This window comes from Tyto alba, unplaced genomic scaffold (assembly GCF_018691265.1).
Source record: "Tyto alba isolate M040663 unplaced genomic scaffold, T.alba_DEE_v4.0 Super-Scaffold_18, whole genome shotgun sequence".
NCBI lineage: Eukaryota > Metazoa > Chordata > Aves > Strigiformes > Tytonidae > Tyto > Tyto alba.
This window is the reverse complement of record NW_024881280.1, coordinates 30,467,590-30,495,439: the sequence shown is the minus strand read 5'-3', so window position 1 is coordinate 30,495,439 and position 27,850 is coordinate 30,467,590. Positions and strand designations below refer to the sequence as shown.

The 27,850-nt window shown below is 35.5% G+C and overlaps 1 protein-coding gene across 1 annotated transcript in view; it reads left to right on the top strand.

Annotated features, from left to right (window-relative positions):
• Positions 1-27,850, top strand: part of TTC7B (tetratricopeptide repeat domain 7B) — a 142,683-nt gene that overhangs the window by 84,807 nt on the left and 30,026 nt on the right. The window contains exons 16-19 of the mRNA XM_033010547.2: positions 7,748-7,864; positions 11,614-11,711; positions 22,891-23,031; positions 27,589-27,791. Coding sequence (XP_032866438.2) covers positions 7,748-7,864; positions 11,614-11,711; positions 22,891-23,031; positions 27,589-27,791 — 559 coding nt within the window. The remainder of the gene's footprint in view (positions 1-7,747; positions 7,865-11,613; positions 11,712-22,890; positions 23,032-27,588; positions 27,792-27,850) is intronic.

Below are 27,850 nucleotides of genomic sequence, written 5' to 3'. Positions count from 1 at the left end.
TCCTCCTTTTAAAAGAAGCTACAAACTTGCAGGCAGTAGGCTGTTGTCAAATTCTGGGCTGTGAATGAAGTAAACACTGGGAACTCTAGGATTTTCTTTTGGTTTTAACTGGTTTCTTCTAAATCATTGAATTTAGTAATTATAAAATCGTTGAATTCAGTAAATATAAGGCTGTCAGAAGGGCACTTGCCAATAGTATGTACTGACTAAGAGAAACTGAATTTGCTAAAGTTTAGCTTCCTCCTACTTCTTAATGTATTTTATGTTTCCTGTAACAATCAGCAGAGGCTTTTCCTATATATGTAACTGTTGAGTGCAAGAAGTGACTTGCTAACAATTTATTTAGGAAAGATGGATAGATTTAGATTCTTTCAAATCATCAATATTGAATAATGTTTGTTAAAAATTTTATGCATTCTGCATACTGCATTCCGACTTTAATTACTCTGTGGAGCCCATCAATTCACCTGATTTAATTTACACAAGCAGTTACCACTATGACAATTTGTTACAGAAATGAGATGCAACTGTATGAAGTATGCACGTGAATGTAAGTTTTACATCAACATAGTTATTTTTTTCCCTTAAATTCAGATCGTATGAAAAGAAGCCTCCATTGCCTGTTAAAAAAAGAAAATTATTTTCAGACTTTAATATCTTTCTGTAGCGTTACTCCTGCATCACCCTTTTTGTGGGTTGTTTTTTTGGTTGATTGGTTTCGGTTTTGTTTTTGTTTGTTTTTTTTTTTTTTTTTTTTAATTACAGGATCATGGTCAGGCTGGTTAGTCTAGGATTTCACAAGTCACATGTTTAGGCTTGGTGAGGTTTTCCGTGGTTCTTGTTTTTTTTAGCATAGTGTCTAGGTTTAAAATCAGAACAACTTCTTTTGAATTTTCCTAGCATTCCAGGATTTGAAGTTGTGGGTTATATCAAGTGGGGCACTTGAATGTGGAACAAAAATTAAATATTATGTAACTCTACGCAGAACTGGTATTTGTCATCTTTCTTTTATACTCTCATAAGTAACAGGCTATCTATCAGAGTTGATTATGTATGAAGTTTATTTTTATATTTAAGCTATTGTAGAAAGTATTGTCATTGTCAGGGAGACCAAGATACTGTTTGACACTTTCTGTGTGGCCTCTTTCTTGGTTGTTACCATATTTATGGGACTCCCAGTATATTCATTACTTTCCTACCACTTTTAATAATCAAGTATCGTGTAAGAATACTGTTAGCTGAAGTTAGAAATGCAAACTGTTAAATTACTTTAAAAGGTTCTCTTAAAACTTACTAAGTTTACTCAAAGGTAGTTGTGATTTTAATCCTGTACTCTTAACAAGTAGATCTGATGCATGTTTTAAATTTTAACTTCTTCAAGTGGGACAGCTGTTCATTGTTGTGAGAGTATGCTTAGCTTGGCCTCACTGTGTATAGAAGAGTCCTTGAAGGGTTCTCAGCAAGCCTTTTGGTGTGTTACACTGGAAGACTAACATTTTTCAAAGCACATAACTTCAGTATTATGCATAGCTCTTCCTTACGTTATTCAAACCCTGAACAATGTAAATAATTTAGATAATAAGAGAATAATAATGAAGTTTACTCCCAATCCTAACTGAAAATAGAGCATTCTGTTCAGTTTTGATCAGGATATGGGGGATGTGGATCCTTCATAAGAAGTCATCTAGTGGAATTAAAAGTTTTCTGTAGATGGTTTCTTAGTCTGAGGGACTTTAGGGAGATTCCTGATTACCGCTGCACTGAGTGACACTGCTCTAGCAGGCAGATCTGGTGGAAGAATAATGGATAGCATGTCGTACTGCCAGATTTGAAGAAAGAATTGGGGATGAAAGGCAGGTCTCTTCTATGCAGTAGTGTGTGGAATACAGATATCCAGCTATGGCTGATCCAAGCTGGTATGTTCATACAGTGCACAGCCACATACGGAAATTGCTTACTTGATCCCCAAATCGAATTATCTAGTTTTAGTATGACACGCAAGGTGAGCAATACCTGTTCACTGAAACAACTAAGAGTTCTCAATACTAAGTGTTACTTATTGCATAGCAGAGCTTGGTCTTCACTACTTTGAATTTTTGCTTCATTCTACAGAATAGAAATATCCTTAATAACTTAAGCCACTATTGGACAAATTAACTCCTCTTGATCTCCTGACATTATAAGAGTGATGCTGTGGAAGGGAATTGGTGATTGTAGCATCTGGGTATTTTATTTCAGAAAGTGGAGCAGTCTGGCTGAGAAGAAGGAGGCATAATTAAGTCAGCAATTTTATTTTGGAGATTTATGAGTGCTTAACTATGCTACAAATTATACTGGTTGGGTAGTAGAGAAAACTTCAGACCATGATTTAAGAGATTAGTTTGTGCTGATTAGGATATAGAGCAAGAGCAAGAACCTCAGGAGTCACAAGGCTCCATTATTACAGTTGTCCTATCCGTAATACTTTCCATGAACCTAGCTGTGTTTTAAGAACAGTTATGTTATTTGCTCCACCTCTTTTGCAGTCTATCCAAAACAAACTGAGGAAGCAGTCTTTTCTACAATTTCAATTATAATCTTGAGACCTAATTTCCGCTCTTAAAGTTTTAATAGTCTGTATGGCCTTTATAGATACTTACTTTTGTGGAAACATTATCCTCTAGATAAATTGTTCTTTTCCCTTCATATGCTTGTCTCATCTGTATTTATAGATATAATTTGTACCTCTTCTTGGCTTTTTTTTTGCTAGACTGACTAAATGAAGTATTTTTCATACTCTGCAGTCTCCAGTCAGCTGATCACCCTTTTAGCCTTTCTCTGCAGCTGCTTCAATTTGAAATTTCTCATGTGTGTGTTTTTAACTGTTATAATGAGAATTATGTATAAAATTTCAGCTGTGGTCTTACTGGGATATTGTACAATTGCACTGCCCCTTTCTCTTTCTGCTCCAATGGATACATTCCAGACTTGCATCTGCCCTCTTTACAGCTGTCTTACCTTGATGAGTCTGGCTGTCAGGCAGCTCTGGTTTGGAGTAACTGTGACACGGTTGTTTGGTACAATCTCATTATTAAACTTGAACTATAACCTGTTTTTCCATTAACAATGTTATCTAATACTCCTTTCATTTTATGAATGCAATTTTTTTATACATTTTTGCATGTTATTAAGACTGTATATATTAATCTGTGCCTTCCCTCTTGAAAAAAACATTGCCTATATAGTTGCTGCTCCCCAGTCATTACAGAAGTGGTATTTAAAGTTTTTGATTGAGAAAGGACAATGTTATGTGTCACTTTCCATAATTCTGAGAAATCGAGTATTTTTGACTGCAATAACTTTTAATAATTTTCAAAGTGTTCCTATTCTCCATTTGTCATTTGTTTTTCATGTCTGAGACAATATAGATAAGGATTATGGTGAAGCTTGGGGGTTCATTCCTGAATATCCTTTATCTTCATTCCATTGTCCCTGTTTAGTATATACATTTTCCTTTTTTCCCCCCTACTTAGGTACAAAAAAGCCTTTAAATACTGTAACTTTTTTGTATAATAACCTGTTCACGTATAATTTAGCTTTACTATTTACTATGTACCTAAGATAAGCTTTCTGTGCTGATTTTTCTGTCTTTTCCTTCTCTGTCCCCTGCTATTCTTGATAGGATCTCTCCATGTTTCTCGTGTCTTATTTGCACAATGTTATCAATGATTGGCTTGTCAGACATCAAGTTTTACCCCTTCAACTTGAGATGTGGAACCTTACAAGTTTTTAGCATCTTTGTGTTAAGTGGCAGGCTTCTGCTATATCTCAGATGTCTTTGCTAACCTTCACTATCAAATTATTTGGATGTATGCCACTGAAATTCAAAGACCTAGTTATAAACCCATTTGGGACTTTTAATTCTTTATTTAAATAAAAATGCAGTAATATATGGATTAGGGTATGAGCAGCTGTTTTACAATGTCCTCATTAGTTAGTGAGAACAGTCTTGAAGTAATGGAGTCATTTGCTGCTTCAGTAGCTGTTTCTTAAATTTATCAGCTATTAGGTTCAAGAATCACCCAACCTTTCCACTTAAGAGTTTGATTTGTTCTCTATTTTGTGTCTGGGCAATTAGTCTCCTAAAATGATACAATTCACTTTATTTTTGTCTAATGTTTAAGATCTGTATCCATATCAAACACTGATGCTGGAGCAAATGCCTCATTAGTCTAATATCTTTAACAGAACCTGTTTTACCTATCTCCTTTCCCCAGAGGATTTGACCCAAACAGATTTCAGTTCTTGTTATCCATTATATTTATCCATTTATATATAGTTTAGTCATTTATAATTTAGTCATTTGCATATATGACACATCACTGACAAACATTGTTCTACTTTTCATTCCTATTTTGAGTATTGTCTATTCTTCGGTATTCGCATCCTTAGCTGTCCCACCATGCTGTGGTTACTCTGTCATGTTTTGTTCTCCACCATATGCTGGTAATTTAAACCTCTGACTCGTACAGACAGACACAAGCAGATAACTGATGATACTCATAAAATGTCCAGTTTGGTTTTCATCATCCTATCTCTTGGTAGTTTTTATCCATTCTTCACCATTTTTAATAGTGTATTAAAAACAGGTGTGAAAATGTCCCTGGAAAGTTTAAAATTCTGTCAGTAATGCAGGCTGTCTTCCAGAAGAGTTGTTTCCACAGATGCTTGAAGCTGACCTTTCAGAAAATCCTTTTTCAGATGATCTACCTCATGGTCTTTAAAACCTTCCTGATAATATTTGTCCCTGAGCTGCTTGTTAATCTTGTTATCAACTCATACCTCCAGCCATATTTCAGGGGAACTTGGAAGATTTAATTTAATTTGGGAGACCTGTTTGTCACGTGGTGTTCCACCTGCAAGTTGCCTCCTTCTTCTTTCTTCCCTTCCTTCCCCTAGTTGTTAGTAAACTTCTAGTTGGCAGGTTTTCATTTTGTTACTAATAGCCCATCTCAGTTTTCTAAGTTATTTTGTGATTTATAGTCAAAATATTTCTTGGACCCAGGGAAACTGCTCTCTGTGGCTTTATAAATGCAACCTTTTCTATTCAAAAGATTACTTTTGGTTTAGTGTGCATAATTCCACAACAGTGTACTTCCCCCCCCCCCAAACCACAATTGCATAGTCCTTCTTTATTAAAACTGCAAATATTTTTCCATCATACTTTGTTTCTTGCTTGTATTTTGGGAAATGTGCAACCATCCAGTCCCCTTGATTGCTTTAATGCATAAGAAATGGATGATTTTGCATGTGTACCAGATACACCAAAAAGCATAAGACTCTGATGTGTTGCTTTAATTCTTACAAGTGTATTTGTCGTCTGCTATCTTGTCCTTGAATCCTGCACCAGTAGTCCAGGTTCTTACGTTTTTGTTGCACAGATTCCTGCTATTTTGTACATGTATTTAAGTAATTTCTTAGTATTAAAATCCCCTCCCTTTCTATCTCCCCCTCAGTTTTTCTTTCAGCTCTTGAATGCTGAATCTTAGTGAGTTACTGACCCTGTGCCTTCTCTCTGCTACAAAATTCATGAAAGTCTTAATTGCTTGAAGGCTGTTAATGTAAATTCAGTCTATTTGTAAACTGTACAGAGTAAGGTATATACTATGATTATCTTCTTTCTAGAATGACTGGTAAATTCAGTGCTTCTGAATTTATGTTCCATAATTTTTGTAATGTGTTCACAAAATTTTAAACTTTTAAATTTTAAAAGTTACCACAAATTTTAAACAATTGAACTCCTATAGGCTCTTCAAACTGTAAAAAGTACTCTCTTTTCATATACATAGAAATAGGAAAGGGATTGTACAAGGTAGATTCCTGTGATTTTCGGTTTGGGTTTTGATGCCTAGATCTTGTTTAGACAGGCGGGGAGTGTGAGGGGTGTGTGTGTGTTAAGGGTAGGTTAGATGTAGTAGTGTGAGAGGAAGAGGATGTTATTTGTCATTTTTTCCTTCTCTCATGAGTAAAATGATGGACAGACCTGGACATTTTTTCTTCCAGTGATATAATCACAGTTAAATGTGACACAGAGGACCACTCTGCCAAATGAAATATTAATTTAAATTATCTATATAGTTCTCTGTATACTCAAATCTGATTTACTGATAGGAAAAAAGCTAAACTAATGTAACTGATTACTCTGTTCTGCATTCCTGCAAAACACCAGGTGAGACTCCATATAACCTTATTTACCTTGCTTATCCACAGGTGCTCATTCTCTTAAACTAACTCAGTGACCTGCCTTTCGTTTCCTCCCCAGTTTCACCAACAAATATATGGCACAATTAAGGTAGTATATTCATTTTTAGATTTACACGCCGGGTAGTTTCTGCAAAGGACGTTCAGTGCAACACTAAAGCTTTAGCTACTGTAACTTGCTGAGGCATTTGATGTCATTTCTTATTCTTGAGAAAACCCTCTGGCAGTTTGCAGTTACTATTAGCAGCCTTCAAGTTTGTATTTGGGATAAGAAAGTTTTGAGCTTTCACACATGCCCACCCTGTACACCCTTCTCAGTCTTCCCACGCAAACCATATGACCAGTCATACAACTTTTTCACTTAGGATGATTAAGGTTGTGCTGGAATAAAATGCCAAAGTACACCTGGGCTTAAAAACAGAAAGTAGGCTAGCAGTTTTACATGCATACTCTCCTCCTGCTTTGTCCTCTTTAATCTTGCAATTTACTAAAAACTGCTTTTAAATTAGTACTTTTCTAGTGTATTATCTGTTCCCAGATGCTGTGAGTCCTATAAATGTGCATACCAATTGACTAGCTCCTCTATTGTCACATTGCATTTATATTCTTTAATTATCCAGGAAGGTGTCTAAGCTACTCAATCTCTGTGGAGAACCTTCTGCTGATACATGGAATGTAAAAGAAATATGCAGTTGTCATTTTATGAGGCTATGCACTTTATTTGTCTTGCTGCCATTAGGAACATCAACTTTGAAATCAGAACTAATTTGTAGTGGCTTCTGGCAAACATGTTTGCTTCCCTTATGAATAGTTTGCTATGTATTTGATCAATTGTGTGCTTTCTTCAGGTTGTCACTTGTAAATGTTGAAAATTCAAGTCAAGCATCAATTTTAGTGCCTGCTGATGGCAACATTATGTGGAGTGGAGCTACATTTTCTTGTTGACCTTACCAATGCTGACTACCTCCCATGAATCTATCTGGTCTAGTGGTATCTTTTTCAGTATAGCCTCTTCCATTTCCTATGATAGAAGTTGATATTATAGGGAACTAACTTGCATCAGTACTGAGTTGGGTTTTTTCATGAGTTATATGTTAGATAACTATCATCTGAGCCAGTTAATGGAAAATACTTTAATTTCTCATATAAGTAGTAAATATTTTCTTTAGTGAAGACATCTCTTTTCTCTTCAGTATATGAAGTACTGTTTTTAGTGGTCCTGCTAATTTCACTATGGTCTTCTTAAAAAAATTAAAAAAAAAAAAAAAATCTGTCAACTATTGGTTTTGTCCAGTTGAAAATGCCATCTTGTAAAAAAGCACTGTTACTTTGATGATGTTAGACATTTGACTCTATTGTAATTATTTCATGAAACAATTATTTCAATTAACACTGTCTTTGAAGTTGTTTTCTCCTGTTTTTTGTGGTGTTGGCTATATTTAACAACGTTTTGCTTGAATTGGAATCTCTTTTATTTCTCTCTTAATTTCCTTTCCGTTTTCACTAGATTACTGTTTACAAAAGTTAAATTGGAGTCCCTGTGCAGAGGCCCAGATGAAGCACTCCTTACCTGTAAACACATGCTCCAGATTTGGAAATCCTGCTACAATCTCACTAACCCAAGGTAAGATGCTGTAGAATTCTGGACTGTTTGCTACCTTGCTCAGCAGCCTTTCAGGGCAATATTAGGTCAGCAGTCCTGCTTCTACGTGGTCTGGTATTTCATATGAACAAACTAATTCCCTGGGAATCTGGAGCCTGAAGTACAAAGATACAAGTTGATGGACATGCAGAAACTACCGAGAGTTCTGTGGAGTAAGGTACAGCAAAGCCAATAAACTCTGCAGTGATGAGGAGTGATGACAGGGATTGGGTAATTCTGTCATTCGCCTTGATGGGGCTCAATGTACTGGTATCATCTTGATTTTTTTCCCTGATCGGGGTTACAGAGCCTTTTATATTAGATAGTGGCAAGATTGCTGTAGTGGAAATTTAGTTCAAGGACTTCCACTAAATAAAATGAAGGAGGACTAGATGTTAATTAAGACTATAGAAATACCAGAAATCACATGGATAAATATGATGTGCTTGCAAAGTCAGCGTGGCTTTTTTCTAAAGGGAGGTCTTGCTTATGAACCTATTTTGGTTCTTCAAAGGCATTAACAAATATTTGGATAGGTTGATAGAGTCGTATCTGAGTTTCCAGAATGCTTCTGTGAACGTCCTTTGCCATATATATTTAGATAAGCTGTGAAATAAATGGGTAAGCCACTTTGCCAAAATCCATGCTGGTACTATTCAGCATGTTTACCAAGTACCTGGAGAAGAGGACCAATAGAATTTCCTGCTCTCTGGTTGTTTGACGGGTTGGCAGTTTCTGGAGAAGAGATGCTGCAGCAGAAGAGCTTTGTACCAGGTGGCGTGCGATACCTGTATCGCAGTATGATGAACTTTATCTGTTCAGCTTTTGCTTTTACTTTATATGATCTCAGTTATTTAAACACATGCATCTCAGAGAGAGTTGGCCTAATGACCAAAGAGGGAAAAGTGCTTCTCTCCTTAGTGAGCAGTTCAGAGCAGGAAAATTTGGAGGGTTTGGCAGGAAAAGCCTGGGAAGGGACCTGAGTCAGTGACAGCACATTGAGAGAGACTCTGATCTGAGAGAGACTGCGCTGTGGAGCAGGGATTATAGAAAGCAACCAGAAAGATTTGAGCTGAATTATCTTCATCTCAAAGTCACTGAACTAGCAGCCAGAGACCTGGGAGAGAATTTCTCTTCTATCTTCGTGGGTGGTGGTTTGAGTTGACTGGTTGTGTGTGTGGGGAGGGGAGGTTTAAGAGTTGTGGGAATGCTGTGCTGTGCAGGGTAGTTACAATTTCTATATAAGCTTAATTGCAGTGAGGCTTTGCATGTGCTGCAGCACAATATTTCACCTTCCATCTCTGCTGTTGCATCCTCTACACAGATCAGGGCTCTGATGTAATAGCAGTTACAGGGCTCTGTAATGACAGTCATGGCTTGTCATTACTTTTGTTGTTGTTGTTCTAAGAGCTACTGTGTCATGTTAAATACACATTAAGCAATGCATCCTTCAGACATCAGCAGTGACTATTAAAACTTACTCTTGGCTGTGTCAGCTTCAAACAGCAATGTTTGCTAACTCTCATGTCACCATTCTCCTTCAAGAACACCTAAGTGGAAAAATTAGCAAGAACTACTTTGCATCAGATAGTTTTTACAGCTTTTTAAATCTTGACATTCAAAGCTTTTCTTGAAGTTCTGATTTATGGTAACAAAATCAAATTGGCAATGGAATGGGCAGGAGCTATGGATAAGCATCATGATGGAAGCAGACAGGTTTCACAAATCACACATGCAGGGTTATATCAAACAGTGAATACTGATACCAGTCTGCAGCCTTTCTTTGGATGGTCCATGTGAAACTTAAGGCCTGAATACCTTCAGATTGTCTCACAGTGATCCAGTCTGTCTGACTGCGATAACAATTATCACTCAGACCTGAAATGTGACTGAGAAGTTCTGTTCATCAACTGCACTCCAGATGTGGTGAAGAATGATGATCCGGGATTGTTGTGAAAACTTAAATTTTCCAGCCTCTAATTTGAACACACTCTTCGTTTTGTTGAAAAGCACCATTTGAAAACTGTCTCCCACTGGAAATAATTGAAGCTTTTTTTAAATAGTTCCTTAAGCCAAAAATAAAATGTCTTTTAATAATTTTAAACCTTTTTAGAATGTTGGTTTTCAAAGATTTAAATATCCTTTACAGTTAACAACTTTTTTTTTTTTTTCTGATTTAGACTGAAAACTAATCTTGATGTATCATTTTCCCAATGAGATAACAACTTGGTTTTTTGATAAGCTCTGTTTTATGTTAAATATTTCTTCTTGCAGTCAATCAGATTTTGTGGAATAATCTTGTGTTCGGTGTCCTCAATAATCTTTTAATCATGAAAATAAATTATGTATTATTAGATATATCACACAAAGTAAGGGCTAAATGCAACACCGTGCCTTTTGTTCAGCTGATTTAGATCAATTTTCTTTTGTCTTTAATTGTCATAAAAACATCTTCCTCGTGAGATGGCTAATATGAATTTAAAGCTTATTTTGTTGTGCAAGGCTTGGAAGGTTTAAATGTTTATCTTCAGCCTGCTGCTTGAAGTTTATTTTTTTTCTTTCCAGTCCTTAGTTTGCATCTGGAAAGCAGAACAAACCACAATGTCAGTGCTGTGCTTAGGAGATATGTATGCTAAGCCTGGCTCTCCTTGTCAGCAGCATTTGGCATGTCATTGCTCGGGGACTGAGGAAGTAATTAATACAGCAGTTACCAGAAAATAGGCACCAACTGATGGAACAACTATAGCTGATAGTGTGTGTCCCAGAAAGTTCCCTTCGTTTTCCTGTGGATTTCTATAGTAGCATCATTTTGTAAGGAAATCAGTCATGCAATAATGTTAGGGTAATGCAAAATTTTATTTACACCATTTAAATAACAGCTGTATAAAGAGAGGAAGCTGTTTAACTGATTTTTGAAGTGTGCAACTATAGAGTTGCTGAAAGGCTTCTTGTCCTTCTCAGTTCAAATTCAGGAGGGGATTTTAAAATTAAGGCAAATGGAAAGATATACTGAATTCCAGTCTTGCAGTTTAGATTAAAGTCTCTCGAGCTTTACTTTAAACTAGGAATTTTATGGAGTTTTTTCTCTTTAGTGAGAGTCAGAACAAAGTCTGCACTCTGCTAAGTTGGGCTAACAGTCCAATTGCTTTAAAGCTTAATTATCTTTAAGTCTGCGAGGTGGGGGTTTGGTTTGGTTTCGTTTGGTTTTTTTTCAAATGAGGCTTTAAAAAGAGTATTAACTGATAGTGAATTGTACCAGACTTACAATCCTAAAAATGAAATTACAGTATTAACCATAGAACGTTAAAGGAGTGCTAAAATTAGATGTCCTGAGTTTAGTGTTTCTCTTCAGTCTGGGAAAAGCGGATTTTCAAACTTACATCTGCCATCTCTGCTTCCTGCGAGAGCTGTTCCTCATATTATATAGAAGTTCAAGGTACAATAAATCCTTTCTGTAAAGCTATTCACTATGAATCAGATTAAAAGCCTGTATTCCCTTCGTAGTTATATTAATTAGGAAAACAGAATTGCTGAAGTAATTATGAATTTACTTTTGCTCCGCTTAATTCTGTTTTAATGCAGCTGGCTTAATGCACTGTGAGTCGTTAGAAGTACTTGGTACTAAATTTGTTCATAGCAAGAACCTTTGGGGGAGGAGGGCAGCATGCAACTTGTATCTTAGTATACAATTTTGTATTTTAATAGCTTACAATTTCTGTGCTTCATTACAGTGATTCTGGACGTGGGAGCAGCCTGTTAGACAGAGCTATTGCTGACAGACGACAGCTTAATACAATTACATTACCAGATTTCAGCGATCCTGAAACAGGTAAGAACTGCATTTGAACAGTAAAACAGGTAAAAAAGCCTGGCCATATCTAGATTTTGCATTAGTTTTATGTTTTGTTTTGCAAAATGAAATAATATTTTAATTGTTGTCATGTAAGTGCAAATAGACATTGTGCAATATAATATGTTAATTTTTTTTTATTTATTAAGTACTTGCTGACCACGTTCTCTGTAAATTAAGATATCTGTAGTATGGATCTTGCTGACCTTAGTGGTATTTTCTTGTGCAAGGGCTAAAAATTAGTATGCTGAACTAGCCTATTTGCCAAAGTCCTGTGCTTTTCTGTCCATTTAATATTTGCACATATTTTCTTTTTAAAAGGTAAATCAGAAAAATTTCAGAAAACTTCTAATCTCAAAAAACCTGAAGTCATTGTTGCTAATTAAAATCTTTCAAATTTAAAATATATATTAAAATATAATTACATGGGTGGGTTGGCTTACTGTAGACATAGCTTTGACATTATAAGCAAAATTTATATATTACAAATCATGTATACTGTGATATTTTGATATACATATCAAAAATGCTGGTGCACAGGTACACTACGTAAAAGCTAAGATTGTTACACGTCAGTAAATATTGACAACATGTAATTTGCCTATTTTAATATATTCAGTTATCACAATGCAAACTGATATGCCTTAAAAGTCATACAACCAAAAAGCAGGTAAGCCACGCATTCTGTGAAAATTGCAGAAGGAATTACCATGATGATGCTAGTTCCAGAAACCTTTACAATATGTTACTTGCATTCTAGATATTGAGAATTGTCCATTTCCCAGCTTTTATCTTTAAACCATAGCATGCTTTTCCTGGCATCTTTCAGATGTGAATTTCTGTTTAATCATACTTAGACACAAAGAGTTTATGGGAAGGTTTGCCAGCCTATGAATTAGAATACAGTGACCCATAAATTAAGATACATTTAAGTGTGAAATGTATCTCTTTGTTTAATGTCAGAACTGTGCAGTAGAGAAAAATCCAGTTTAGATACTTCTGAAAGTTAAAGTTGGATCAAATGTTCACTCAGTTCTGAAATCATGTAAGTAAATAGAAGGTGTTCTGTGCTTGCTATAGTGGCAAACAGTTTTGATTACAAAGATCAGATCACCTGAGTTCGAAGAATTGCAACATGATATAGTCTGAAATATGGCATAATTTAGCTTGCTGCCCCTAATGTGGAATTCTCTGTCTTCTTGTATTCATATAATTAAAAAGATAACATTATATATTCTATATTCTATTCTAGCTCATTGTTTCATTTTAAGGACATAACTAGGTTTTGAAAGTTTCGTATACATATCTAGATAGACATAGAGATAATTTACTTTGTGCCTTCAAAAAATTGCTTGGGGTGGTGGGTTGTTGTGGGAGAGTTTTTGTGGTTAGTTGTGGGGTTTTGTTTATTTTTCCCCCATGAGGACACAAAGTTCTTGATCTACATCTTCGGGGTGTCCTATTTAATATTTGCCACACTTGAGAGCATAATGAATTGGAGCTTTTTAAAGACTTCATGGTCCTCAATGCTTTTAAGTAAAGATGAACCCTCATCCAAAGCAAGTTTTCAAGAAGTTTGCCCCAGATTCAAATCCTGCAGCCGATATCTTGATTGGAGAACGGGATCTATACATATGTTCTGATTTTTCTAGAAGTTCCGATTTGTCTTTTTTTCTGAATCTCAGCTGCATTGTTAGAGCTTATCTCTACTGTCAAGGAGGACAAGATGGGAAATTAAAAGTATGGGGTCCCATTTTGATTAGTTTTCTTATAAAAGGTAACAGTGGAGGATGGGGTTGGGGGTGTCCTCTCTTTTTTCTGTTTTTGGGGGGATTGGGGTTGTTTTTTGTTTAGGTTTTTTTTGAGTGTTAATTTTAGCAGAAGAAACCTTGTTGCAATACCAATACTAAAATTCTGGGAAGGACTAGAGCACTGTTATCTACTGTATCTATATAGTAGTATGCATATAAAAGGTGCATATCCAAGTTTTGTCCAAAATTCTTCATCCAGATTATATACAAATTTTGCAGGAATTAAAAGGTTATGGTACCATAGGAATAAAAGAAGTCAAGTTTGTCATAACGTTTGAGTGAGAAAACTTTAAGCAGACTATCTAAAAAACATTGTTCAAAAAAGATAGATGATAGGAACAATAGATGGCTGAGATGTTAGACCCTTATAGGATGAAAGAGCTCATGTGCAAATTCTGTGGATCCCCATTGTTTAGAAATGCAGAAGGAATTTGACATTTAAATAAATAAATAAACAAATGTTAAAATAGGGGTATGTAGGAAGGATATGGCAGAAAATCCTCCTAGGACAGAAATGCTTGCTCCTTTCCTCTTTACACAGTGTAATGCTACCATGTGTATGAGTTTATGTGTGTATGTAGACATGAACATTTGGAAATTTTCCCCTTCCCAGCTTTGCTTGCCACCTATGATATTGATCCCCTTTGCCTGTCTAGTCTGAGTTTGGCCAGAGTTCCAAAAAATGAGAGCTGAAATTCAAATCAGGAGTCTTACGTACTTGCAATTTGAATTTTAAAATCCTTTTTTAAAAAAAAAAAAAAAAATCTAGCTGTAAAGGGTGTAAAACATTATTTTTCTTAGATGTAACAATTAAGCAGTTGAAATTTGGGAAGAAAAAAAAAAAAGGCTTAAAAACCAGTTTTATATAGAGCTCTTACCAATCCCCTATTCAGAACTGATTAAAGGATGCAAGTTTAAATTTGTGTGACCTTTGAAGTATCAAAAGAGTGTATTGTGGATTTGCTAATTCTAATGCCCCGATCAATAACTGGAAAATCTGCTTTAAGTTTGCCTTCTATTTCAGCTGGTTTGCTATGAGTGGCATGTACCCATATTTGTATATATTGATGAAGGAAATAAATCTGGAGGGAAAAAAAGTTTTGATGAATCAATCACTGAAGTAAAATCTCACAGGGAGGCAGGCACATTTCATAAATATCCAAAAACAAATATGCATATTCAAACCACTTGAGACTCAGTTGGCTATTTTGGTTAAGGTAAGTTGCATTCAATCTCTTTAAAAACAGATTATTCAATTTGTTGTGTATTGGTTGAAGTCCACTTAGTTTATCATAGGAAGAAACAATAGTAGCTGAGTTTTAAACTTTGGTCTTTATTTCCCCTTAAATATATTTTACAAATTTATGCATTAGAATATAGGGAAAAAGTCTGTCTTTTTTTTTTTTTTTTTTTTTTTTTTTTAATCTAGTTTGGAAGGAGAGTATATATGAGTACAGTTTTTAGTTTTGGTTTGGTTTTTTTTTATGTTGCTTTCAGAAGAAATGGTATTTATTTTATGTAGAAGCCATTCCCATCTTACTGAATGGTGAAATAAATGCTTTGCATTTTTTGGCATCCATGAGTCCATTAAACCCTGTTGGATCTTTTTTCTTTCCCACCCCCCACACCCTTATCATTCTCTTTGTTTCGCTTTTTAGCCTCTGATACTTCCTCATCTTCTGTCTCAAGAACAGAGTCTCCTCTCCAACTGTTTGTATCTTCTCATCTTCCTCATCCTCATCCTAAACCAGATACCTTTGTCTGGCCCCATGCAGCCTCTCCATACTGTGACCAAGTTCCTGAGCCCTGTACACCTTCTCGCTGTAAATTGGCTTTCTATTCCTGATGGGCGTGTTAATTTGTGCTGTAGTCTTCTGATAATCTTCACAACTGATAAACCGTGTTTAAATAGTTTTAAGTTTTAACAGAATGTCAGTGAAATAGACTTTCAGATGCTCTTCATTAAATACTGAATGGGTTTTAAGAGTTTCATCAGAATAGACTGTTTTATTGATCCCAAAAGAGGTAAAGTTACAGACGTATTTAATACTGTGTTCTTATGACTGTTACAGAAAATGATAGCTGTTTAGTGAAAGAGGTTATTGACCAAGACTGCTTTGTAGCATTTATTGCTGTAAATTATTTCCATTGCTGACATCTTTCGCCCAACAAAGCTGTCCGTCCCACAGAATTTCCTTCTTACCTATACAGTTTTTAATGACTTAATTTCAGAAAGCCTTTAGTTAATTGCATCCAAAACCTTCCCTGAAAATTCACATGAAGGAAAAAATTGCCCAAACAGCAGTGTGTATTTTCATATTGCAGGTAGGGTATATTGGAATGATTCAGAGGTATTAGAGCAGTGAAAATCAGCACTATGCTATTTCAGGTCGAGAGCCATTCTGTTCATTGACATGACGCCAAATTAAACATGCTGCAAGATCAATTCCCATGTTGTTTGAATACAGACTGTACAGTAATGCTGCCAGAGTAGTTCAGGTGGCAGGGTAAAATCAACATAGTTTTCCAGACATTTTTTTAACTTCTTTTCATTTCTGTTAAATTGGCCTTCACTCATAGCTTTATGCATAGTGCTGGTTTTGTCACTCCATTTTCTATAAATCAGTTTTAAGAAATGGATTTTTGATATCCACCCTTTAAACCGATACCATGTCAAAGATATTAATTCCTATCAAAATGCAGAAAATAAATCTTTTTAGCAAAATTCAGTTGTTAAAATAGCTGACCTAAGACCAGTGTTTTGAAAACACTAGCTCATATGTAAGCCTGTAACTGGATATTAAGGAAAGTGCTTCCTTTAGACTCTAGGAAATCTCTGTCTTAGCAGAAGGTTAACTAGTTGAAGTCTGACTTTCTTCCTGAAGCATTTGAATAGCTGATTGATTCCTATTACAGATTTGGATGTGGTTGAGTTGAACTTGCTCAGACCTACACTATAAACAGTACATCCCAGTTAGCATTAAATTACTTCTTCTTTGCAGAGCTACAAGTTAATAAGAACCCACTCAAGGATGAAGGCAAACTGAAAGAATGCAGAAGCCCAAGTATGAATTCCATTATGTAAAGCCCAAGTTTTCCATTTCCAAGCTACAGTATCCTCAGGGAAAGGACCTTCCACTATATTAACGAGAAGTAGCAGAACCATGAAAAAAAAGATAGATATTGAAGTCCTTTGTATAGTGTAAATAATAAATGAAAGTTAAAGCGCTCTATCTTTGAGTAAGTAGGTGTTTGCCTGGATACTTAGAGCATGTTAGGATAGTTACCAGGGCTGAAAATATCATGTTCTATATCTTGCTCAGTTCATAGGTTTTTTTTCTAGTGAAAGAAGCAAAAGGCATGTTGTATTATTGACTTGACTTCCAATTTCTGTTGAACAGGAACATGATTTTAGAGGTGTACCAAAGGCTCTATGAAACTATTTATTGTAAACAGTAATTTTTTTTTTTTTTTTTAATCTTTGAAGCCCTGTAAACCTGATTTACAGTTTGAAGATTATCAGAAATCCCCTGGCTTTCTTGGAATTCTTGGTTTATATGCTTTTATATATATATATATATATATAAAAGGTTTTTTCCTCCTTCTTATTTTGGATTTTAATTTGTGGTTTGATCTGTTCAAAGGCAATCCATCAGATGCTTACTTTCATGGTTTTTACTCCCTTTTTTCAGTTTGTAAGTAGTATTCACTGTGTAGTTCTATTAATTTCTTAAGGACTTAAATCACCTTTTCTGTTACCACAAAACATACAGGTCTTGTCCATCAGTATTAGAAGCTTGATAGTGTGTAAAGCAAGGCTGATGCTCTTTGCCCATTCAGTCACCCCAAGGGCTGTAATCTTACGAGATCTGAATGCACTCAACTAACACCTGCATTTAATAATTAAAGAGGCAGTATTCATTTCTAGAGGACTCCAAATAAAGATATATTAGGAAGGTCTTGTATAACATAATGGCCAGCTGCCAGTATGTTGCATTAGAGGAGATTTTATGCCACTACTGTTCCTAAGGAGTACGGCGGTCCAGAATGCAACATTGCAGCTGCTGTCATGAGTCATAATAAACTACTGCCTCCTCTTGTGGTACAAATTTTGCTTGTAGAATAAATCCCTTAAAAGTACACTTTAAAATAATGAAATTATGAAAACAAGCTAAATAAGAGAGAATGAAGTATACAGATCAATAAAAATAACTGCTGCTTTAACTGGGATGTGAAATAACATTTTTTTTTCTCTAACCAGTTACATTATAAAGCCGTGTGTTTAGCTCTGAATAGTAAATTATGGGATTTTTATTAAAATTTACCCATATTTATATATGGGTACAGGAGACCAATTTGTTGGAGGAGAGGAAAGAAAGAAGAGACATAAACCAGCGTATCTGACAGTGACTAAGCAAGGAAAATCTTTTTCAAAGATCGGAGAGGATGCTCTATGCGCGATGCTGCCCATATCTGACTACTACTGTGTTCATGCCATAACTTGGTACCAAAAGAGAAGTTAGTTTTTTGATCTGTGATTGTGAAAGGTGTCAGACCCTTAGTGAGTTTTATAGGAAAAAACGTTAATTTTGGCTAAACTTGCCAAACTATCTTATCAAATGCATTAATTCAGTGATTTATTAGTCCTGCAGAAGGTACTGCCTCTTTGTATCACGCGATTGCTTTTTGCAGCACAGACATCTCTGTATGTCACACCACTAATGTTCTTACTGCCAGCTTTGTGAGCATGTAAAGTTGAAAGTCATGGGTTTTTTCCTTTTTTCTCCTGCATGAGCATTGCTGTTAAAGCATTTTTTTCTTAATGTAAATGTTGAAATATTGAAAACATGATGAATGTAAAAACGTTTAGTAATACTCTCTTTTATGGTATAAATAGAAATCCTGCTGTAGTGTTTTTGTCAGTTGATATGAGCATGAAGTATGATAGTCCATTCTTTTACTCATTTTCAGAAGGAAAATTTGATGTACAGAGCAAAGTGATTTTGTTTTTCTCCAAGCCTGCATGCTGAGTAAGGGCTGATAGGGTCCAGTTCATGTCCGTTAGGGTCCGTTGTGAAGAATCTATTGGGAAATGGCCAAGGAAAGAACTGAAGAAGTCATAACACGCTTATTTACGTAGGGTGACTTAAAAAGAGTATTTAAAAGATGATTTTCTTGTAGACTCTCCTGTAATATTTATCTTAAGAAAAGCCTGAAGAGAACAAATTGAACACTTTGTTGCTCACAGAAGTTAAATTGTAGGTGTGACTTGGAAAAGAATGGTTTCTATGAGATGTCTTAACTTCTTGGTTAAATTGTGTTTGTGCAGGGCTGTTAGTAGGTTTTCTATTTGAAATTGCATTGAAACATTAACATAACCATGTTGCAGAGAATATGTTAGTATGGTGAGTAGAAACTCTGTAAATTTTGGACAAATGTCATTATAGGAAACTTAAGTGGGAGATTATACCTTTTCAGTTTAGAAACCTCTTGTTATGAGTAAGACCTTTTGTCACACTTTGCAGTGTGCAATGTGATTGTGACTCCAGATGTTAATCAAGAAGTAATTTAAGTAGTGAATTCTAGAGCTTGCAAAGACAGTCCCTATTTCACACCTGTCCTTTTTAGTATAATCGAGCTTCAGAACAAAGCTAAACAAATGAAAGTGAGTAGCCAGGATCCATTTTGGGGTTTTATTATTTTTCCAGGCCTCATGATTTTCTATTTCAAAATAAAGACACTTTGCTGCCTGTGGTATTTTGAGGATTTTTTTCTTGATTCTTAAGTGTCATGCTATAACAGCAGGTCTAGAAGTTGTCTGGGAAGAGCACGGATATTTGTGTGCGTGAAAGAAACAGTAAAATTTTAAACCAGAAATTACTGCTACTCTATCTGAGCATTTGAAGGAAGCTACATCTGAGTGAATCGTAACACTGAAACTGAGGATATGTTTGTGTTTGGCTGAGGGTACTGAGCACAGACTAAAGAAAGAAAAATACAGGTCAGGCTGGGAATAGAGAGCAGAGCTTATGACAAAACCAACACGGAGCCACCAAATAAGTAACTGGGTGCATAGGATCTGTAAGACCTTGAGCAGACTCTGAGATCCACTCTTTACCCTTAGCTTCTCACAAACCACTATGTATCTTTACCACAGGTAGTTGAAATTACTATATATTTTACAATTGTGATTATAAAGATCTGAATCTGAGGATCCTTGTGCTAGAACAAGGAACAAATAGTTCAGGTTAGTTAGTTCTAGTAAGAGGAGGATTGAATAAAATTTGGAGGAAGGTCGGAAAAAGCTTTTTTGGTACACAGGTTCTTTAAATGATTTTTAATTGTCTGGAAAATGAAAGCTTACTAATTCTGTTTAACAGAAGCAGCCAGAAATGAGTCAGATGACAGCGAATTGTGGCAATACTAAAGAAGCATTTTAGGGGTTTATGGGTTAGAGCTACTGGTATGAGTGCAATGTACCCAAAAGATGCCTGAATGGGCAGTGTCAAAAGACTACTGTTATTTAAAAAAAAAAAAAAAAAGAAGAAATGTAGTAGCAAAGATGTAAAAGTGTGATAAAGGACATGGTGGCTGTGCTGATCAGATATGCAGGACTACACCAGAGGTCATCCCTCCTCCTTTTGGAAACTGTATAACCCTGTGCTTGATATCTCTCTTAACAGCCACTGCAAGGAGGGTTTTTAAAGAAAAAAAAAAAAAAAAAGCCCAGTTATCAATGTTCTTGTGCTGTTTTGCAACATCCTTAAGCTCTCTACATTTTAAATAAGACTGAAACACAAAGGATTTCAAAGGCTGGGATTTCCAAGCAGCCCTGCAGAAAATTACATCAAGTTTGTTTGTATGCTGTTTAACATTGGTCTACAGATTTAAACCCCAAGGATCCACTTATTTGGGATGCTTAGAGGCATCTTAAATTTAGTTGATTATGTTGAATAATCTGCAGTCTGAGTTCTTAAAACAGTTAAGTTACTTGGCCCACATTGAATTTTAGGGTTTTAATATTCATGATTAATTCAGAATATGTTTTTATACCAGCTGTGTTAATTTAGTGAAAGTTAGGAGGTAACTATTTTCTAGTAGCTTGACTGAAGTAAGGACGCTTGAAGACTTACTTTGTATATGTCTGTGTTTTCTTCAGAGAACTAATTGCTGCAATATGTTAAGGGATAGCTTTTTCCTAAACAGAGAATATAAGCAATTTGAATAATAACACTTTGAAAAAAAAATTCTAAAAAGTTTTTTTGAAAGTTTTTTTCATTTTTTCTGCCACTCACAATAAAGTCCAGGGTAGGAGTTAATTACCATAGGAAGGCCTGGGTATCCACTTTGTTTTAAACTTAATATAGGTGGCACTCCAACCCATAAGAGTTTTATCACAGTATAGTTCTTTTTTATATAGAAATCAATGTACAAAAATTTTTAATAGTATATTACTATATGTGCTTCATGGTTAAGTACTAGAGTTTAAAATCTAACAGCGCACTTTCTATATGAAATTACTTGCGGCCTGGCTGGCTGACAGAATCCTTCCTTTAAATACTAGGAAAATATAGGCACTCTTTGATACTAAATTGAATACTTGCATTTTAAAAGGAAGGGATTAGATGATATCCTTTGTGTGAGTGAATCATACCTTTTCTTTACAAATTCTGTGGGGGAAATGTGGCGGCTCTTTCACTCTTGGTCATTGGAAGGCTAAGAAGTGACAAGCTGCATTGATGTGCATTTACAGAAATGGATGTCAGACAAGAAGAGGATTACTGGTCACTAATGTTTATTTATGGTACCTTTGCTGGTATTTTTCTTGCAACATGTTTCACATGCTTCTTGCTTAGACTTCTCTTTTATATTTCTTCAGAAGTTAAGCCTTAAAGATAAGACACACAGAAAGTTTAGTTGAACGTTCAACTCTGCAGGCTGGACTTAGAGTTGTTTCATCAGCCAGTAAAGGAAGGCAAACTCCATGGCCAGATACTATTTCAGATCCCAGGGCAGTTCTTTCTTCATAATGACATATGAAAAGCTAATTATATTCTATGCTGCTTTTCCCTTGTTTCTGTCAGTTAAGGGAGACATGATGCACCCTTTCAGACAAACTTCCTCTTCCTGCTGATCTGTGTACTAGGAATTTCTTCTCCTTTGCTGGTTTGCTGATTTATGTTGTCATACTCCAGAATGTATGTTTTATGTGGTGAATCCCATCTTGCTAAAATTCTTAGGAAACCTGTGATTTTGAGAGCAAAGGTTTAATTTAGTTCTTAACAGCCAGTGATGAGGATGAACTTGTGAGGTGCAGTTCAACCTGTACAGGATTCAGTAATTTACTTTGGGGTACTTCCCATTCTTGACCATTACAGAGATGTTGATGGGCTTAGAAGACTTCTCATCTGCTCCAGTATGGAATATTTAACTTCCATTATTTATTAATCGGGCCTAGTCAGTCTGAGATTTTGTAATTTATAATTATAAAACAACTAGAGACACATTGAAGGTTAGATGACAAGGAGTGTAGTTTAAAATATTCATGAACTTGAGTTAAAAAAAAAAAAATCACTACTAAATATGCTGTCAGTAATTGGCTATCCAAAGTACAGTTGCCATTAGATAGTCTCTAGTGATAGAAGCTTTTTTATTCCCAGTACTTTGAAAAGGGTAGTATTTGCCAATGAGATTCTAATCTCACTTGCAAATGCTTCATTTTACAAAAATGGTCCTTTACATGGTATGCTTTGGGAATGTTCTTTGTGTAAAGGACTTTTTTGCCATAAGGCATTTTAACTCAGCTTTCTTGATTAGCTAAGGTTTACATTCTGTGTAGTTTACTTGTGTATTTGTGATGGGGTATGTTGTGTTCATCTTGTGTATTTTAGTTCTCTTTGTTTTTACTGTTATTAGTCTTTAAATAGTCCTCTAATTGCACTTTATGGAAAGATGCAGCAATTACTAACATCAAAGTGCATGCAGCAACCTGAAGATTAGAGTGTACAATACCATCACGAACCTTTTTTGGATCGTATGTTGCCAGAAAAGAGGTGTCAACTTTATTAGATATTTATAGTAGCAACCCAAAAATGTGTCAGGTATAGTTACCAATGTTCAGTGTGGTTTTTATATAGTCTTTCAGACCAGTATAAGAGCTTTCATAAACAAGGAAAATTAACCTGACGTTTCAAAAAAAAAATCTCCAAAATGATACATGTAAATTAAATCTTGAGGAGTTTGGGGTAAAACCTCTTATGAAAAGGGTTACAATTAAATGTTTTATGCAACATGTATGGCCTTCATTCTTTCTATGATGGTAATTTTTTTTTTTACTACTTCTACAGGTTCAGTTCATGCCACATCAATAGCAGCTTCCAGAGTGGAGCAAGCACTGTCAGAGGTTGCTTCATCTCTGCAAAGCAGTGCCCCTAAGCAAGGTCCCCTGCATCCTTGGATGACTCTGGCTCAAATATGGCTTCATGCAGGTACTGTGACAGTAAAATTTTTTCTTGTTCTTTTCCCTCCCCTTTCTTGCTAGCCTAAGGACTTGCAGAAATCTGTTGGTTTCATTCACAATCTGTTACCACTTATCAGATGAAACTTTTTCCAGGTTGGAAAAATATGTTTCTAAGATTATGGAATAGTTCCTGCAACTAGAAAAGCTTTAGCATTAAAAATAAATAACTCTGCATATGTGAAAAAGAAGGGTAGTAGTAGCAACCTGTCCCTTGCAGCTGTGATAATGAGCTCTCATTCAGTTCTCTTCCTTCTAGCTTCATTAATGTTAAAGACCCAGGATTGTTTTTCTAAATGTGGTCATCTTGAGTGGATTCAGTATTGTTATGATGCTTCAAGCCTCAGGCTAAATGCACTATCACAACTGACTGTTATATAAAATTTTAACCAGAAAATAGTGATCCAGTGTATTTTTACACAATTAAAAATTTATACCGTGCTGTTGTTTTTATTGATACTTGCATCAAAAAGGTGTAATTTAGAACTCAGTCAGCAATTGTTCTGCTCTGGTCCGCTCTCAGACTTGAGCATTTTTCAGTGACATAATTTTTTTTTTTTTTCTTCATGTTTACATTCAACAAATTGGTGTTGTATTTCTTAGCTGTTTTGCATTAGCAGTTTTATTGTGTGAAAGTCATTACAGGGCAATGACTCCCAGTTATTAATTAGTATTTTAAAGTAAAAGCCCAGAAGATTGGAAGGAAAGAGCAATGGTGGTGATTAATAATAGTGATCTCATTTGAGGGTGGAAGGGCTCCTCGAAAGCAATACAGATTAGTACAAGGCAAAGTCTGACAGGGCATAATGTAGTCACCTGCCCTTCATTTTGGCATCATTGATTTTAAATATTTATAAAACATCACAGCCAGCCATCTACAGGAACTCTTAACACCTATAATGCTGATTATTTCTCAGCCTTCTGTGACAGCCCATTGCACTGGATTATTTCCTGTTTTTTAATTTTTATTGGTTATGTCCTGTTGCTGCTTATCCAGTCCATGCAAGTGACTGCTACCGTTCTGCCCACAAAGGGAGGAGTCTGGACACTTTTTGTTGATTCCTTTTTAGTTCAGAACTTAGTCAGGTTTGCATACACATGGGTGGTCTGCTGCCGTAATGTGCTGCCCAGTCCACTTTCCACTCTTAAAAATACCTATCCCAGTAAGCATGGTCTGTAGGCCATATTCTTCATCGCAAACAGGAGGAAGCATGAGTGGGAAGCAGGAGGGAGTTGAGTTGGAGAATGAACTGAAGTGTTAAAGATCCAGGGGAGGGACACAACAGCATATGAAGAGTGCTTTGACTCTTTGTGGATGGCGAACAATGAAAGAAAAAAGCAAGAGGTGAGAGAGAGCTTCTGGCAGCCTGAAGTCTACTTCCTCTTGACTTCAGAATGATCCTGTTCTTGATACTTCAGGCTGGTGATCTGTGCTGCATTTCAGTGTTTTGGTATCCTGTTACTCTACTACTTGTCCTGCTACAGTAAATGCCCTGAGCCTTGAGAAAGGCTCTTTACTGTAGGAACATTCAGAATAAAGTTTCCTCCCAGAAACACAATACAAAGTAGATATTCTGAAAGGTATCTTCATCAGTATATATGGGTTACTTGCCTAGAAAACAGTGATAAAATTACTTAACGCCTTACAGAACACGTTCTTTAAATAAAAGTGAAGATTTACCATTGGGAAATTGCTTCTGATTTTAGACTCGTACCACATTTAACTGTTTGATTCCCTGTATGGTTGTGCAATGATTTACTTCGGGGGGAGTAGTGATTAATCACATCACTTCTGGTAGAAAAAAAGGAGAAGTTATTTTTAAAATAACACTGTAATAACTTAAACATAGAGGATTTATTCTGCTTTAAATTTAATACTTTAAGGAAGATCTGCTAGTAACTGTCAAGTTTCCCTTCTGCAGTTAGTAAGCAGGACAGCAAGATTTAGTTTCTCTTACAGTAGCTCAAGGCTAATTTATAAGAAGTATTGCAGCCTCTATTGGCTAGTGTTAAAAGCCATTGCTACCATAGTTGTTTCCCCTCAAGGAATATAGAATTTCAACTGTGGTCTGTTAAATTAGCCAATCTCTGCTTATTTTTCAATCTAGAATTATTGTGGTAGCAGATAATCACCTACTTCAGTCATTTTGACTTCTGCTTATTATTTGCTTTTAATTACAGCTTTTACTTAATACCTTTTACAGTCCATGTAAATTATATTTTTCCCAAATGTCTTTTCATCGAGCAACTTGGGAACATGTATTTAAAACTGTGTTTCAAGTCTGGTGATGCTGGAGAAGAGACAATAAAACCAGGAGAGCTCAAGTGGTTAGCATTTAAATAATGCAGTGTATTTTAAACTCACTAAAATCTTGTTTCTCATGTAGTAATATTGACCACATAGCCTTTAGAAAAGCACTCAAGAATGAAGTATCCAAAGCTTTTCCAAAATATTTTAGGTCTTTTTTAAAAAAAGCCCTCTCAGTACAATTCACACTTTATGCTCTATGTCTAGCTCTCAAATTATGGCTACAACTTGATCTTTGGACTCTATGAACAGTTAATAAAAGTAAATTCCCAGAAAAATTTAATTTCTCCCAAATTTATATTTTGATTTCAGAATTTTATCCCTTCATTATCTTCCAGATTTGCTATTCTTTAGTTAAACAGTACCATCTCTGACTAAGTGCGGTAGTTTTTTTAGGGGGGAAAAAGAAGTGTTGCTGGATCTGCAATTTCATGTGTTAGTCCTTCATGTGGATGAGACATTTTTTCCATCAAAAGGCATTTAATTAGTTTCTAAAAATAGGCTGCATTAATCCATACATCCACATGGACATACTATTTATGTTAGGTAGAATGTGTTCTGTGAAATCAGTGAGTCAACTGAGGAACAAAATAACACTGTTCTGGTTAAAAAAAAAAAAAAAAAAAGTCTGTTCTCCCATCAATAGGATCAGATCTTAGAGGAAGAACATAATTTACTCCAGCAACCCTACAAAAATCAGTTTAAAAAAAAAAAAAAAAGAGAATTAGTAGGACCTTTAAAATGTACTTACTTGCCAACTGCTACCGAAAGTCCATTTTTTGTTAGTCATTGTTATAAATTTGATTAAAATAATTATCAGTATTCGTAGCAGGTATCACCTGTAAGTTAAGGTTTATACACTCTGCTGCACTGAAGTTTACTAGTTAGGGATAAAATCTGTTTGATGCAATTATCTCAGAAGCAAGATCTCTTAAAGGCACTCAGACATTAGTCCCATTCAGAGTTTTAGGCATAATCCCAAACCCACAACTGTAGTGTGAGATCCTGATTTGACAGCCTTTAAACCAAGATGGGTGGCCTGTACTGTGCAGTGAGAAGCATGTCTTGAACGGCGATAGATCACTTTGCTGTTTTGATGGAGCACTTGGATTTAAACCTTAATCTATAAAATTCTTGTACGGTGTGATACAGTAGAATGCAGTTATACAGTTACGCTGAGGCTCAATGTTTTCAGTTTTCTAAGAAACAGGTAACCCAACTCAGAACCTTTCATATCTTTTTCTTGCATTTAGTATCTCTTTATTGCTCTCTACTCCCACTCTTTCAGCAAGAGTTTAAGATAATCCAGCAGCGTAGTGAAATAGCAGTGTTGGAGAGTGTTATGAGAGCTAATGAAGGCAAATGCTTTCTTTATTATTAGTTGTTAATCACTTTTTTCCCATATAGTCAATCTGTTTTAGACAAATGTATGTCAGGCTACTCAACTGCTTTCATCAGGAGTGATTTATGTAAAATTAAATATAGCTGCTGTTTTGTTTTTTTTTTTTTAAAAAAAAAGCTACAGAGTTAAATGTTCTTAGCATTTGGAGTATATCTTAGATAAAGTCCTTGAAAACATGAACAAATTTTGTCAGATCAGAAAGCTGATTAAGCATTTCACGTGTTCTGATAAATGAACTAGAAAACTTTTCATACCAAATAACATTCTATTTCTTTTAAAATGCTCTGAAGTTGGCAGTTTAGAACCAGGCTTGCCATTTATTGATTGGCACCTGGAGCAATTGCTACTGCTTCCTTAACAGCTGACATGTAAAAATCAGAAAATCCTGTAATTAGTTGTGTTCTCTTACCTACTGTAAGGATCTCTGTTTTGCGTTGGGTTTTCTGTTCCTAAGTAGTACTGGAATACTGGTGTGCTCACATCTTAAAAATAAAACTAAAATTAAAAAAAAAAAAAAAAAAAAAAAAAAAAAAAAAAACAGACATCAATTAAAAATAACAAACTATAAAGAGTCTACTGGTGTTTGAAACAGTTGCTTAGAGGTTCAAACTCCTATTGCATTTAGAAAAGCAACATTCCTAAAGGAATAATTAATTTAAAATAACTTACGTAATAATTTCTCTCAAACTGCAAAATTTTTTGAGGAAAATAGCCTCTCTTTAGAATGAAACTATTTACAAATACAGCACACATGACAACATCTAGTCATCATATGATGAAGCAAGAATCATTCACTGGTCCTCACATTCCTTCCACAGCTGAAGTCTACATAGGAATTGGGAAGCCTGCTGAGGCCACAGCGTGTACCCAGGAAGCAGCTAATCTCTTTCCGATGTCGCACTACGTCCTCTACATGAGGGGTCAGGTGGCTGAACTTCGTGGAAACATCGATGAAGCCAAACGCTGGTATGAAGAGGCCTTATCGATTAGTCCCACCCATGTGAAAAGCATGCAGAGGCTGGTGAGTCTTGAGTCCGCTTTCCTAAGGACTTTTGTCTCAATTTATGATATTGCACTGTG